This window comes from Dendrobates tinctorius, unplaced genomic scaffold (genome assembly GCF_039654945.1).
Source record: "Dendrobates tinctorius isolate UK_male_01 unplaced genomic scaffold, ASM3965494v1 ptg000167l, whole genome shotgun sequence".
NCBI classification, from domain to species: Eukaryota; Metazoa; Chordata; class Amphibia; order Anura; family Dendrobatidae; genus Dendrobates; species Dendrobates tinctorius.
In genome coordinates this window covers 1,324,881-1,341,556 of record NW_027361834.1, presented here as the reverse complement: position 1 = coordinate 1,341,556, position 16,676 = coordinate 1,324,881, and the positions used below count along the sequence as shown (strand labels likewise).

The window sequence follows — 16,676 nt, the reverse complement described above, 5'->3', positions numbered from 1 at the left end:
ATGGCTGCTGTTTTTTGGCACAATATAAGTGGAGACTGGGTTTTTATAAAGCTGCTAAATTAACATCAGCCGGCCTTTCCTAACGATGATAGTGAACAAGCCATAATCCTGACAGACTAATTAAGGTCTGAAACCTTGGTCAAAGTTATCTGAGTACACAAATCACTAAGGGTGCCTAAACGTTTGTATCCGCCCATTTTCCTTTTTGTAATTTTTAAAATGTAAAAAATGACAATATATTTTTTTGTTGCCTAAAATACAAAGTAAATGTGTCATCTTCAATGTTATCCCTATTGGAGATCATTTCATCTTCAACTTGCTTAACTGTTCACAATAACAGTAATTTTGACCACGCTCAGTATTTGGTCAGCATTTTACCTCAATATTTGTAAACCAAAACCTGGAGTGGGACAATCAGAGGAAAAGTATAATAGAAACACGTCACCACTTCTGTATTTATCACCCACTCCGGGTTTTGGCTTACAAATACTGAGGTAAAATACTAACCTAATACTGAACGTGCCCTAAATAAATTACACATGTAATTTATGCTGTGGTCACTTTAAAAAAAAAATCAATCTGTTGTATACACTGAATATACCCATAGTGCACTATGAAGATGGCCACTGCTGAATTAGGCTGCGGCTACACAGCGACTTTGGCCACGACACAGGTCATACAGCTTGTCGTGGCCATAGCTACATTGCAGCATGCTGCAAGTGAATGTGGTTGCATTGGAACTGGCAAAATCATGCAATATGCAAGTTGCAAAATGTTGGAACATATTTGATTTTTTGTGACTTGCATGTTGCAGCACCCTGTGGGTAACAATGCGATACCAGTCACTTGCACCTTGCTGCAATATAATCTTTGACCACACGATCTGTGTAATGACAAAATTTGTCGTGCCACCTCAACATGTCTTTTTTAATACCTTACAGAAAACAGTAGTCTTATTTTGCACCATAAAAGGAACACACAGTAGAAAATGGACCCATAGGTCCTATAAGATAAAAATAGAAAATTAAAGCAGCACTCCAATTCAATTGCATAAAAGGTGTTTGAGAAAGGTTATCACTAAAGAACCGAAACGTCACCATGATGGGCCATTAAATGGAAGCTTTTTTCACTTTGTATGGTTGCTGCCCCTAATTTCTGGATACATATTGAAGGTTTGGTGGATACCTGGGGGTGGTTGGCACCCAAATAGCATATACTAGTGCTGCTCTTGTTTTTTCTTATATTTTTGAAAGCAGAAGTTTACATACGCTATATAAAAATACACATATGCATGTTTTTCTCAATATCTGATAGAAAACAGGATAAACCTTTCCTATTTTAAGTCAATTAGGATTACCATAATTATTAATATTTGCCAAATGCCAGAATAATCAGAGAGAGAATGTTTTAAGGCATTTTTATTACAAACATTTCATTAGTATTTGGTACCATCGCCCTTAAACTGAATGACTTGGGCCAAACATTTGGGATATCCTTCCACGCTGATCCAGGTTTGTAGGTCGCCTTGCTTGCATCGGCCTTTTCAGCTTTGCCCATGCATTTTCAATAGGATTGAGATCAGGGTTTAGTGATGGCCACTCCAAAACATTGACTTTGTTATTCTTAAGCCGCGCTGTTACCATTTTGGCAGGATGCTTTGGGTCATTGTCGATTTGGATGACCCATTTCTAACCAAGCTTTAACTTCATGGCTGATGTCTTGAAATGTTGCTCCAGTATTGCCACAATCTTTTCTCATGATGTCAGTGCCCCAGTCCCTCCTGCAGCAAAACAACCCAACAACATGATGTTGCCACCCTCATATTTCACAGTTGGGATGGTGTTCTTAGGCTTCCAAGTTCCTCCCTTTTTCCTCCAAAAGTAATGATGCTCATTATGCCCAAAAAGTGCAATTTTAGTTTCATCACACCACAGGACATGTCTCCAAAAATAAAGGTCTTTGTTAACGTGTGCATTTTTACACATTAATCTGGCTTTTTTATGTTTCTTTTGGAGTAATGGCTTCTCTCTGGCATAGTGGCCTTTCAACCCATGTTGATACAGCACTCGTTTCATTGTGGATATTGACAAAATCTTACCAGCTTACCACCTCTCCATTATTAACCTGGCTTAATGTCACCTTTCAATAGCAAGGTGACATTAACCCATTATTATTAACCCATGAGCCACCACTAAAAACAATGGGAATAGAGAGGCTAAGTGTCAGGCCAGAAAAGGCGCATCTTATAGATGTGCCTTTTCTGGGGTGTCTGGGGGCAGATTTTTTTAGCCGAGGGGGTGCTAAAAACAATGGTCCCTCTCTATGCTATTAATATCTGCCCTCACTCACTGGCTTTCCCTCTCTGGCGGAGAAATTATCGTGGGAGCCCATAAAATTTTTTTCAACGAATGTAACTGTTAATTTAACACCTACATGTCCAAAATTTTACACACATACCCTAATCTAATTATTAGTCAAAGACATATAAAAAACTAAATGAAATGAAATGGTTTACTGTATGTAAACCATGTGTCATTTCATGTTGGGTATTGTAATGATTTTACAGAAGCCGGCAATTGATTTAGCGGCTATTATGCTATGTGAAACTCTATGAAATATAAATCTATATATATATATATATATATATATATATGTCACAATGACATGTGTATATATATATATATGTATATATGTATATATATATATATATATATATATATTCTATGTGTATATATCTATTCTTTTGTTTGGGATTTAAACTGTCATTGGGATCCATTATATGTCGATTTTGCAAGGCGGCGAGAAAATCTCGTCATACGAATGCCATACGGATGTCACACGGATGCTTAGATGCGAGAAAATCACATCCTCGCATGACAGTCGAATGACATACGGATCACTGTTCATTAAACTTTTGCGCGATTCTGGTCATTGAAAAACGGACTGTATTTTTATACGTTATGTGTGACTCCAGCCTTAAGAGCCCGTTACACATAGCGATATCGCTAGCAATATCGCTGTAACGTCACTGGTTTTGTGACGTAGCAGCGATATTGCTAGCGATATCGCTATGTGTGATACTTACTTCCGACCGGCTCCCCCGCTGGCTATCGCTGATCGCGCGAGAACATCCTGGACCATTTCTCGTTGGGCGCTTCCTGCTGGGCTTCCTGTGGCGCCGACGAGCGACGCGTGGACGCGGGCGGGAGGACGTCAGGATTGCCGCGTCTGACAGGTAAGTAGCAACCCCCGACCGCTGCTATGTCGCTGGTGAGATCTGCCTGTGTGGCAGCTCACTAGCGACCACTTAGCGATGCACCAGCGATCCATATCGTTGTCGGGATCGCTGGTGCATCGCTTAGTGTAACGGTACCCTTAGAGAGAACTCAAGCCTGCAGATAAAGGAATAACTACCACTGAATACTAAGGTGTGTTTTATTGTTACAGATATGCTGACAACATAATGAGAGAGTAAACTCTGAACCGGTATTGTTATATTGTGTACAGATAAATGATATGCGGAAAATAAGCATGGAAAAAACATCAGGATTTGACCTTTTCACACTTTGGACTTCCCCATAGTCCCTTCTTTGTGAGCATACTGCTCAGAGCAATAGATTCCACTACAGTCACTCTTCCTCTTCCCTTGCTGCTTCTGCAGAGATAAGCTCTGCATGGCTATCATAGGACAAAGCCTTTGCCAGGAGTTTTTGTTCCAAAAATAGCACTGTTGTCTTCACTGTAAAGCAAGTGCATCTCCTAATAGAGACCTAAGATAAATCAATGCTTGTTATTGATCAGTAAGGGAAAAAATGAGAAATGAGGTGATGTTTATTGCCTATAAAATCAGAAGCTTCTCCTGCAAAAACAGGATTACTAAACCAAAGCTTGATTGCGCCGAATCCAGGACTGGTGTAATCATGATTCACACCTATAACCTAAAACGTAAAATTCTATGGATTTTACTTATCAGGACATAATTTAAAAAATCCTAAAATTACCACAGGTAAATGCACCCTCTGATGAACAACAAGATAAATTACAGTGGGGCAAAAAAGTATTTAGTCAGTCAGCAATAGTGCAAGTTCCACCACTTAAAAAGATGAGAGGCGTCTGTAATTTACATCATAGGTAGACCTCAACTATGGGAGACAAACTGAGAAAAAAAAATCCAGAAAATCACATTGTCTGTTTTTTTTTCATTTTATTTGCATATTATGGTGGAAAATAAGTATTTGGTCAGAAACAAAATTTCATCTCAATACTTTGTGATATATCCTTTGTTGGCAATGACAGAGGTCAAACGTTATCTGTAAGTCTTCACAAGGTTGCCACACACTGTTGTTGGTATGTTGGCCCATTCCTCCATGCAGATCTCCTCTAGAGCAGTGATGTTTTTGGCTTTTCGCTTGGCAACACGGACTTTCAACTCCCTCCAAAGGTTTTCTATAGGGTTGAGATCTGGAGACTGGCTAGGCCACTCCAGGACCTTGAAATGCTTCTTACGAAGCCACTCCTTCGTTGCCCTGGCGGTGTGCTTTGGATCATTATCATGTTGAAAGACCCAGCCACGTTTCATCATCAATGCCCTTGCTGATGGAAGGAGGTTTGCACTCAAAATCTCACGATACATGGCCCCATTCATTCTTTCATGTACCCGGATCAGTCGTCCTGGCCCCTTTGCAGAGAAACAGCCCCAAAGCATGATGTTTCCACCACCATGCTTTACAGTAGGTATGGTGTTTGATGGATGCAACTCAGTATTCTTTTTCCTCCAAACACGACAAGTTGTGTTTCTACCAAACAGTTCCAGTTTGGTTTCATCAGACCATAGGACATTCTCCCAAAACTCCTCTGGATCATCCAAATGCTCTCTAGCAAACTTCAGACGGGCCCGGACATGTACAGGCTTCAGCAGTGGGACACGTCTGGCACTGAAGGATCTGAGTCCATGGTGGCGTAGTGTGTTACTTATGGTAGGCCTTGTTACATTGGTCCCAGCTCTCTGCAGTTCATTCACTAGGTCCCCCCGCGTGGTTCTGGGATTTTTGCTCACCGTTCTTGTGATCATTCTGACCCCACGGGGTGGGATTTTGCATGGAGCACCAGATCGAGGGAGATTATCAGTGGTCTTGTATGTCTTCCATTTTCTAATTATTGCTCCCACAGTTGATTTCTTCACTCCAAGCTGGTTGGCTATTGCAGATTCAGTCTTCCCAGCCTGGTGCAGGGCTACAATTTTGTTTCTGGTGTCCTTTGACAGCTCTTTGGTCTTCACCATAGTGGAGTTTGGAGTCAGACTGTTTGAGGGTGTGCACAGGTGTCTTTTTATACTGATAACAAGTTTAAACAGGTGCCATTACTACAGGTAATGAGTGGAGGAAAGAGGAGACTCTTAAAGAAGAAGTTACAGGACTGTGAGAGCCAGAAATCTTGATTGCTTGTTTCTGACCAAATACTTATTTTCCACCATAATATGCAAATAAAATGAAAAAAAAACAGACAATGTGATTTTCTGGATTTTTTTTTCTCAGTTTGTCTCCCATAGTTGAGGTCTACCTATGATGTAAATTACAGACGCCTCTCATCTTTTTAAGTGGTGGAACTTGCACTATTGCTGACTGACTAAATACTTTTTTGCCCCACTGTACATTAGGTCATTATTTAACAAAAACTAGGCCAAAATGCAGAATGCTGGTCTGGAGCCACTAGATATGCGCTAACACACTGCCAATGAGGAAAATCACCAGCAATGATCTTAGAGAAGCAATTGTTCCTGGCCAACGATCTGACAAGGCTAATAAAGCCATTTCCGAACTATTTGGAGTCTATCATTCTACAGCAAGAAAGTAGAAAACATTTAAAGGGGTTGTCCACTACTAGGACAACTCCTTCTTAAACTAAATGATCTGCCCCGATACAATAATACAGCCTATACTCACCTCCCATGCCAGCTCTGTTCCAGTGGTGCCAGCTTCCGCTTCATGTTCAGTTTTGTCCAAAGGTAGAGACAGTGATGTCAGCGCTGATTGGGGGCCAGTGTCATGTGTCACAACATCGCATCACAGCCCGGGGAGGGCGACACCGCGTGAACAGCGCCGGCACGAGAGGTGAGTATAGACTTTATTATTTTATCGGGGCCAAACATTTAGACGGGGTTAACTTAGTAATCGATAACCCCTTTAAGACAGTTGATCATTTTCTCAGGAGTGGACGTCCCAGCAAATTTACCCCAGAATGGCATCCAGCAATGCTGAGAGTAATTGCAAAATACTCAAGAGGTACAGCTCAGACTCAAAAGGCCTCAATTAGCATGGAAAATGCTACAGTTCATGGCAGTATAATTAAAAAAAATCTTAACAATTATGGCTTGTTTGGAAGGGTTGTTAGTACAAAATCTTTTCTGTCTAAAATAAAAATGGCAGCATGGTTAAAACTTGCAAAATTTAATCTGAACAAACCACAAAACTTATAGAACAATGTCCTGTGGACACATGAGATCAAAGTGGAGATGTTTGGCCACAACGATCTGCACCACAATTGGTATAAAAACCAAATATGGAATATCGGCACAAACACCTCATACCAAATGCTTAGCGTGGTTGAGGGAAGATGATTTGAACTTGTTTTGTAGCCACAGGACCTGGGCACCTTGCAGTTTTGAGTCGGCGATGAACTCTTCTGTATACCAAAGCATTCCAGATTCAAAAGTAAGGCCATCTTTCCAAAAGCTAAGGCTTATTTGAAAATGGGTAATGCAACTGGACAATGATTGCAAGCCAACAGCAAATCGGTATCAGAATGACTAAAAAAGAACAGAATCAAGGTTGTTGTGTCCCACAAATGGGAACAACCCGTAATATATTCTCTGTGTTGAGTTTTTCCTCCAATCAGCAAAATTCCCTGTTGTTGCTAGGTAGAATTTGACTGTGTGAAGATTGTCCCTATGTGCCTCCCGTAATTGGGCTGTGTATTAGGTTGCTTCTCCCTTCTTCTTCAGTTTAGTCTACAGCAGCCATTACTCTAGACACATGTGTACTGCCCTGTACAGATTACTCCTTTTTACCTACTGTTCATTGTAACTAATACAAGATTTTGGAAGAAAACAGCATAGTTTCTTCTTGTCTTTCTACAGTTGCATTGCCGGTGTAGTTAAACTATCTGCGGACACCTGGTGGTGTGAGTTTGAGCAAAGGCCCCGTCACACACAGCGAGATCGCTAGCGAGATTGCTGATCTTGTGATGCATCAGCGATCTTGCTAGCGATCTCGCTGTGTGTGACACGCATCAGCGACCGGCCCCCCACCGGGTATCGCTGATCGTGCACGAATGTCCTGGGCCGTTTTTTGATCGTTAGTCTCCTGCTGGTCAGCACGCATCGCTGCATGTGGCAGCGGGAGAGCAACGATCAGCAAGCTCCCAGCACTGTAAGTAGATGCTGGGAGCTGGTATCTAAGGTAAATATCGGGTAACTAAGCGACCCGTTGTGTACCATAGATACCTGCGTGCTCGCGCAGGGAGCTGGTAACCAAGGTACACGGCGGGTAACTAGGTGACACGCGTGCTTAGTTACCGCTGTGTACCAGCTCCAGTACACAGGTATCTAAGGTACACAGCGGGTAACTAAGCGACGCGCTCGCTTAGTTATCCGATATTTACCTTGGATACCAGCGTCTTCGCTGGTCCTGATCGCTGGTGAGTCTGCCTGTTTGACAGGTCACAGCGATCATGTAGCGATGCACCAGCGATCCTGACAAGGTCGTATCGTTGTCGGGATCGCTGGTCCATCGTTTAGTGTGACGGGGCCTTTATACAATTATCTAAGAAGCTGAAAGTTAGAACGCTTGGGATTTACAGCCATCAGGAAGATGCAGAATAAAGGTGTTGCAATGGTCCAGCCCAGACCTTAGCCCAATTAAAATGCTGCAGTAGGGGAAGCTGTGCATTGACAAACGCCCATAAACCTCGGTAAACTCAAGCAACATTCTAAAGAAGAGTTGCAAGAAATACCCTAGAATAACTGAGAATCCCCCAGAAACTGGTAAAATCACAAAGACAATGATTACTTCTACGTATTGCTGCTAATAGTGGCTCTACAGACTATTGATTCATGGGGTGTAATTAATTTTTCACCCACTGTTTCTATATTTTGTCCTACTTTTTGATAAATGACAGTAAAATTTCTCTTGTGTTGTTCATCTGAGATTGTTTTTAGTTCTTATTTTAAGACCTTATAACGACTAGATGTTTTTTTTATTACGTCCTGATTCGCAAAAACAATTGAATTCAAAGATGGTGTACTTAGTTTATCTCATGACATCCTAGTCAATGTAAAACAAAAAGCAGTAGTAAATAAGTCTATAGATGTGCTAATTTAAAAGCCAAGCTCCTCTAAAATGAAATCGAGCAGCTGTCCATTTTGACAAATAACCAATGATATTCAGATGCCATAATAAGACATCCAGATAAAGGCTGCCATAATGAGACAACTCTACGGGAGTTAGATGGGCTGCCTATCTTTAGGCCAAATTGGTGATGATGCAGAGAAAGACACCACAAGACTTAGGGATCGGCTGCGGCGGTCACGTGTAGTATATGGGAAGTTACTGCTGCAGCCCTGCCAATAAGGAACTCCATGGGAGCAGTTAGGAGGCGGCACAGACTTCCACAGGTGTGGCCTGAAGACGGATAACCAACCCACTTTTCTTCTATCTGACCACTGAAACCAATCACTAGCTACAGTGGTGAAGCTAGGTTTTAGGGCATGTAAGGTAATTGCTGTCATTACTGCAGTAATGCACAGATACAGGCAGAGGACCACAGGACGGACTGCACGGGAGTATATGCGATTTTAAAAATAAATATTTGTAACTGTATGCCATAAATGTAAGGCTAAATTCTAAATTTCAGTTTGGTTCTTTTTGTCTGGAGTGTAACGTAAAATCGCAGCAATAATCATATCATAAACTAAAACACATGATGCTACAGATTGACACTGACGCACATTAGATTGGTAGTGAGCTGAAGGGAACATTAACAAAACTTTACAATGAAGGATTTTACACTACATCAGATCAACTAAGAAGAACTTTTTATTGGTCCAGTTTTCAAAATGAAAGCTAGTTTTCTTCTTTTCTTGTACATTTTCTAAGATGGACCCAAGTAGAAATGATATTATTATCAGTGAACTGGAAGTGCCAAATGTCACTCTCATTTACAATCCATTAGATCTAAATGCCGTAAGGAGACATGGTCTAAATCAGTCTTCCATATTGTCTTGTGGACAGCTGTGCACTTTATGCACCAATACTACAGCAAGAAGTAGTAAATCTGCTCTGAGGCCATCACAGCACAAGACAACTGGACCAGGAACAAATGTACCCAGCTGTCACATTCCTCTGTTACATGAGAAGACGCCCTGTGCTAAAGTCATTGTTTTTACTAACTGCAGCAACTGCCTCTGATGGAAAAGTAATTTCCAAGATCATGAAAGGTCGCATGTTATTTTTCAGTGCTATTTCAAGAAGCTGTTCCCTTTCAATTAAAGAGGACTTTCCACTAAATTTTCCATGTTTAACTGGACACACGATGTAATAGTGGCTGTACAGTGGAATAAAATGTTGGGTTTTTTTTTGGGGGGGGGAGTTTTTTCCGCCTCTCTGTTGCAGGGTTTTTAGCAATCAAAGTATTTGGCACCCAATGAGTTAACTTTTAACGTTCAGGTAGGTGTTATCAGACAGTGTTCACTGGTGGCGTGCACTTCTTATTTGAGCTTACTTATCATAAGCAGGCACAAACATACAACAGAAAAAGAGCATGCTCCCACAATAGATGCAGGTTTCTCAGTATGTGAGGTGTAATCACACATATCTGTTGAGCTCAAGCATCTTGTAGTTGCTCTGCAGAGAGATTGGAGCTGTCATTATATCACATAAGAACAGCCTGTCTGTTGTGGGATATTTCTGCTCTGATCTCAGTGCAGAGCGATTACAAATTGCCCTGAGCACAATAGGCATAAGTATGGTGACTGGGGGAGGAAGGATCGGCCAGCTGCACTTTCGATTCCACTCTTTTGTTTTCAGGGTAAGATGAGCTCTATCAGTGGCTTTTTTTCTCCCTCCCCACTGAAAACACATGAACACTCAAGCGCTTATGTGTATGAAGGAGTACGGAAAGATAGTGTCATGGTTCGGTTTGGGGATTTGATCCCGTTGCCTGTTGCTGCTTGGTCGGTTCCTCTGTCTTTGTTTTTATTTCTTGGTTTGATCCTCTCACGGTGTTTCTCATTTTTCCATTTTTGGTTTGCCTTATCACATTCTAGATTTTATATGCTCACCCTCACTGCACTTCCTTGCTGGCTATACCTCTTGATGGATGTGTGTTCAGGAGTTCCAGCTCTTCAGCTAAAGGGTTTACCTTGCTTGGTAAACTCCAGTTGTATTCTTGCAGTGAGTCTGTTTGGGTTTCTGGGAGGTTATGCTTGTTCCTTTTATGTTTGATTGTCCTTAATGTTCCCTTGCTACCCTATATGTTTTTTGGGTTTTAGTATCTTTCTTCACACTTTCCTTTCAACTGGTTGTCAGTATGTTGCAGTCTCCCCTCTGGTTCCTCAGGAGGTACGAGAAGCCCCTCTACGACCTTTTAGGATTTTAGGGAGTTAGTTCTGAGGTAATGTTTTTAGTTGTGTGGCTAGCAGGGCTGTGGATTCGGTAAGCCAAACCACCGACTCCGACTTCTGACCCCAACTGCAACTCCACGACTCCGACTCCACAGCACTGTCTCACTACTGAGCATGTACATAAAGTGCAGCACAGATTCATCTCAATTAAAAGCCTAGATCCATAGATCAGGAATAAAACAGACATTTATAGGAAATTTTTTAACTTTCACAAATTATTATGAAAACATTTACAGCACATCGTGCATTGTACTACTGTACCCAATTTATTATATATTTTAGGAGTCGGAGTTGGTTTATTTTATACCGACACAAACTCCAACAACATGGGCACCGACTCTGAATCCATGACTCCCGACTAGACAGCCCTGGTGGCTAGAGCCTTTCTAGTCTGTACAGGGACCAGATGGGTGAAGGTGAGGCATTTCTCGTGTTTGAATGTATATACGGTCATTCATAATAGATAGCAGTCTGCCAATAGCCATTTCATGTGTATGGTAAGCGTCATAAGTCATTTGCACCATCATGTAGTAACATTTGCATAAGAAAGATATCCACATAAGAGTGCTGTCCTGTAGAGACACTAGAGCCTGTGTATATCACAGAAAGGGTTATCCCTCCATTAGACATTATAACAAACTTCTCTCAACTAGAAAGACCAGCCACAAATATGTAATGCTACTCTGTCATTGTAGGATCAATTACAGCTCAAGGAACATCTTATTTCTAGTAATCGTAGTTCAGGAGCAAAGAAACTGGCAAATAAAATGTAGAACCAGGTGTTGTCCACTTGTATGTATCACAGCCATCTAAACTACTGCTTTGGACAGTAGACTGGCTAATAAAAAATAGATTGTGTTCTAATATCTTACATTTTTAGAACTATGTAATATTGCCTGTATTCTACATTTATACATTGGTAACGATTTTGAAGTTGTTGTCCCACAAAGAGCATTTATCACCTATCCACTGATCACTACAACAAGGGTCCAAGCCCTAGAAAGAGCTTTAATGGGCTCGTGTTCACCCATGCGTCCCCCTGTTCCAATCAATGTTCATGAGGCTGACAGAAACTAGCTTATTGAGAAAACCCCTCTAATAATATCACAGGAATGTGAATATAGTCTACATTTGATGGAAAAGCAATACCTGGGAGGAAGCAAATGGTGGAGGGGGTGCAGGTGGCGGCGGTGCCGGAGGTGGTGGAGGGACTGGCATGGTTCAGGATACTGCTTGTCACTCCTAGAAGATAACATAAGAGCATTTAATATTACAGAATTTAATGTCAGAATATTGTGTACATCTTCTATGGATATGGAACAATAACTGTCGAAAGTGTGTTTATGATATGCTATGGCATTAATGGCGATTCACGTAATGTTAGTCACCTGATTGTGGCACCAATCAGAAGCTACAGTGGTCAGGTGACCAAAGAAAGGATCGTCATCACTATATGTCCCAGAGATCCCTAGAACGGTCTGCACTGCAGCGATGGGGGTGAGAGTTGGGTTGTATACCTTGCTTTAACATTCTCTGCCTTTTTGAAAAGAAAATTTAAATGGAATATGTACAACCATATTAAAGGGGTTTGTCTGCACAAAATGACTGTTCAAACCAAGCACAGGCGCTTGGTGCATCATTGGCTTGACCAAACAGTTTAGTGAACCATACCCTCTACTCGTTATGTATCTAATTCTTCCTTCACTTGACAGGTCTGACTTTACAGGAGACCGTGCAGGATCAAGATAGATAGAAAACAAGTAGGTGGGAAGGTGTATTGAACTGTTTAGCCAAGGGTACACCGAGCGACCGTGCTTGCTTTGAATAGTCTTTTTGTGCCAGATACAAACATTGGTGCTACGACAGGCAATCAGTAACAGGCTTGTATTTTGTAAAGTTCATTCTTATTGCCCCTGTTATACACAGGCATCCTGTGTTCATTGCTGATGCCTAAAGCAATGTTCAGTCTTCCCAGATGTTTGAGTACATCATCTCTAAGTTCTTAGTGTTAAATTCCACCTGAGCTGCTGTGCGCACCCATCTGTCACAGGAACTGTTACTTCCCGCTGCCAATGGACTGTGAAAATGTATGCTTTAGATAAGTCTCCTTTCGAAGTGCAGTTGTTTCAAAGGCCAAGTAACACAATAAAGTCAAGTATATACAATACGTGATGGATACATGCATTTGCTATGGTGCCACTGTCAGGTGAAAGGAACTTAAAACATTCTTTACAATGTACAAACCATAAAAATGTCCAGTCATGCCATTTGCAGGTGTGGGGAGGAGGACTCCCAGACAGTGACCGGGCCGGTACCCAGGGGGCCGCCATCAGGGTTCCTGAGGGAACAATACTGGGAGAACAGTAAAGGGAGAGACATGACCGAAGTTGTCAGGGAAACAGGGGGCAGGGCGAGGCTAAAAGGAGCAGGGGGCGCGCTCAGTTGGCTTTTGGGAGAGAGTGTGACAGGAGGCAGGAAGCTGGGTGACCTGAGGGGACACCGACAGGAGCCTGTAAGGAGGATACTGCGCACTCACCGACAAGTGAGACGTGAGAGACTTTTACCGGAGGCCGCTTCCTGCCCACTTTCCCAGAGAGTCACGCCCGCCGTCCCCCGCCCTTGTGGGACAGATCCTTTACCTCGGGTCGCGGCTGCGACTACACATAAAACGGCCACAGAGGCCTGGACACTGTCCCCCAGCCTGCTCCCACCGCGGCGACCCCGTCATCACCGGCCTCAGGGGACGCCACTTCGCCATAGGCGACGTTAGAGGCGCATGTCCCGGTTACAGAGGGACCCTTAGCGGAGGACGGCCATCGGTCATTTGGGGGAACTGCGTCATTACCGCGCCCCAACAGCATCGTTTCTTCAGGGCCTGTTGTGCCCCACCGACAACGCTTCTTCAGGGTCTGTTACGCCCCACCGGCACCGTTTCTTCAGGGCCTGTTGCGCCCCACCGGCACCGTTTCTTCAGGGCCTGTTGCGCCCCACCGGCATCACTTCTTCAGGGCCTGTTGCGCCCCACCGGCATCACTTCTTCAGGGCCTGTTGCGGCCCACCGGCATAATTTCTTCAGGGCCTGTCGCGCCCCACCGCCATCGTTTCTTCAGGGCCTATTGCACCCCACCGGCACCGTTTCTTCAGGGTCTGTCGAGCCTAAATCTTCCCGGAATATCGAGGCGTCAAGGCTGCCGCATCAACGATCTCTAAGCGGCCGCATCTGCGATCCCGAGTGACGCATGGAGGGATAAGTGGACTATAGCAATAAGTACCATAGTTTGGCCATATTCCGACCTTCGACACCTGGACTAGCCAGGTTACTTCCAGTTACTGAGAAAAGTATTGTTTATTTTATTGAGTCCCTGCGAGGACAGATTTGTGTTACCCCTTTTTGCCTGTTCAGCATAGCCCTAGTGGCTCCAATTTATAAAAGTTTATTATACAAGTCATACCCTGTCTGGTGTCTCGTCACTGCATCCTGAGGACCTGCTCGACCCTACACAGGGACAATCTGTCGAATAGTCCATGTGGTGTAACCAATGAAGACGTCTAACAGCACCAGAGGATTTAACTGTCTCATCAGTTACCAAGTTATAAGAGTCGACGACTTTATCAACAGCTATATAATGAGCTGCTTGTACAGAACAAATATTACTTACTTCCCTTCAAAAACTGGGTTTTCTACCACAGCACTGTATGTAAATAACCTCATCAATGTTTATTCTAAAATATTTATACATCTTAAACATTTATGTTTTTTAGTGAAAATCTGTAAGTCGTGCACCAAGCATAAAAGATTGGCACAAAAATATGCCAATATGACACATTTTGGCATGTGTCACCCATAGAACACAGCAGGATGCTCTACGTTCAATATACATTTGAACATGATTGATAGGAAAAAAACAACTTGTAGTGTATCAGTATACATCAGGTCATGTTCACACAGGGTGGTTAAGCTGTGGACTTTACATCCACATTTTACAAGTGAAAAATTGGCAGTGTTACAATATCAGCAAAGACAAAATCCAAACAGACAAAACAAGGCTGTGCGGCACTCCAATATTCAGGGATGCACGAATAGGATACTACTCCAATATTGTGCAAAAATAGATTTGGCACACCTAATTCAGATGGAGAAAAACAGAAATAATTTTACTGGTATAGGTTCATTCACTGCTTGAAAATGTTTGACGTCTCGGCCAGAACTAAGCCTTCATCAGAAATTATCTTCCACTCTTGAGGGTGAAAAAAAGATCAGGTACACCTGAGCAGAGGAGTCATAGAGGAGCTGAATAGAGCGCTAGGGACACGCACTACTGTGCAAAGGATAAGGCGCCAAACATTTTCAAGCAGTGGATGTACCTATACCACTAAAATTATTTCTATTTTTCTGCATCTGAATTGGGTGTGCCGTATCTATTTTTGCACAAAATTCAAACAGAATCTGCATGGAAATTGACTGCGCTTCAGATTTAAATACAAATATGTTAATTTATGTTGAAGATCAGTTGTGAATTGGTTGTTTCTCCCCTTTCCAACCTCTTAGATTTCAGCGCTGCAATCTCATCTCCCGAGATCTTGATGCCGAGATCTCCATCTGTGCATGCACGGCCCCCGGTGGCAATTTTCCCGGAGTTCACTGTACAGAAAACCACGGAACTGTGGCGGGCTCTGGCCTTTCATGAAATGTCGGCAGAGCCCCCCACAGCACCGGACACCTTAGGTAGCAGCGCCGGGGACACCCGCAGTGGCGCACTGCACATTGGACACCCCCTCATCCCAGCCTGCGGCCTGCAGCATCACCCCACTCCTGCCTCCTTCAGCAGCAACCCTGGGACCCCGCTTGACAGCAGCCAACACCCCTGGACGCATAAATTATAAGAAGCACCATTTTATTAAAAAAAAATAATTTCCTATTTTTTGCCTCAAAATTTGGGGTGCGATTAGGAGTGTCTTATAATCTGAAAAATACGGTACTTTTGCCAGAGTGGACAGGTGCTAAGTCCAGCTGGAGAATTAAATTTCCATCTCCAAAAAGCTTGTCGGCAGAGGGAAGCATGAAGTGCTCCAAAATTTCCTGGTAGACTGCTGCGCTGACTTTGGTCTTGATAAAACACAGTGGACCTACACCAGCAGATGACATAGCTCCCCAAACCATCACTGATGGTGGAAACTTCACCCTAGACCTCAAGCAGCTTGGATTGTGGCCTCTCCACCCTTCCTACAGACTCTGAGACCTTGATTTCCAAATGAAATGCAAAATGTACTTTCCTTGTGGAGTGTGTCAATGACTGCCTTCTGGACATCTGTCAAGTCAGCAGTCTTCCCCATGATTGTGGAGCCTACTGAAACAGACTAAGGGACCTTTTTAAATGCTTAGGAAGCCTTTGCAGGTGTTTTTTGTTAATTATTCTAATTTACTGAGATAATGACTTTTGGGTTTTCAGTGGCTGTAAGCCATAATCATAAACATTAACAGAAATAAACACGTGAAATAGATCACTCTGTTTGTAATGACTCTATACAATATATGCGTTTCACTTTTTGTATTGAAGAACTGAAATAAATTAACTTTTTGATGATATTCTAATTTTGTGAGAAGCACATGTACATGGCTGCATTAGATCTGGCAGTCTGATTCATGTTGCCTGTGTTTCCCTTTAATGACTACTCACAATCTGCAACATACTCTAAGGCTGGGTTCACACGTAACGGAACTCTCGCGGAAATTACCGCGAGAATTCCGGAATTTCATTCCGCGGGAAAATCGTATTTTAAATTCCCGCGATTTTCCGGCTGAAAAACTAGCATTTTGCAAGCGTAATTAGCTTGCAGAATTGCTAGCGTTTTCCAAGCGAACTGGAGCATCGCTTGGAGAACTGATTGACAGGTTGGTCACACTCGTCAAACATAGTGTTTGACCTACTTTTTACTATTGAGGCCGCCTGTGCGGCATCAATAGTAAAAGATAGGATGTAAAAAATAATAATAATAA

General features: G+C 42.6%; 1 protein-coding gene across 3 annotated transcripts in view; it reads right to left on the bottom strand.

Annotated features, from left to right (window-relative positions):
- Positions 1 to 16,676, bottom strand: part of WIPF3 (WAS/WASL interacting protein family member 3) — a 68,050-nt gene that overhangs the window by 30,623 nt on the left and 20,751 nt on the right. For 2 of the 3 annotated variants that reach the window (XM_073550708.1, XM_073550709.1), the window contains exon 2: positions 11,828 to 11,920. In XM_073550708.1, the coding sequence (XP_073406809.1) occupies positions 11,828 to 11,896 (69 nt within the window). In that variant the 5' untranslated portion in view covers positions 11,897 to 11,920. Of the gene's footprint in view, positions 1 to 11,827; positions 11,921 to 12,922; positions 12,946 to 16,676 lie in introns of those variants that run through there. The other variant, XM_073550710.1, reaches the window with a different exon arrangement.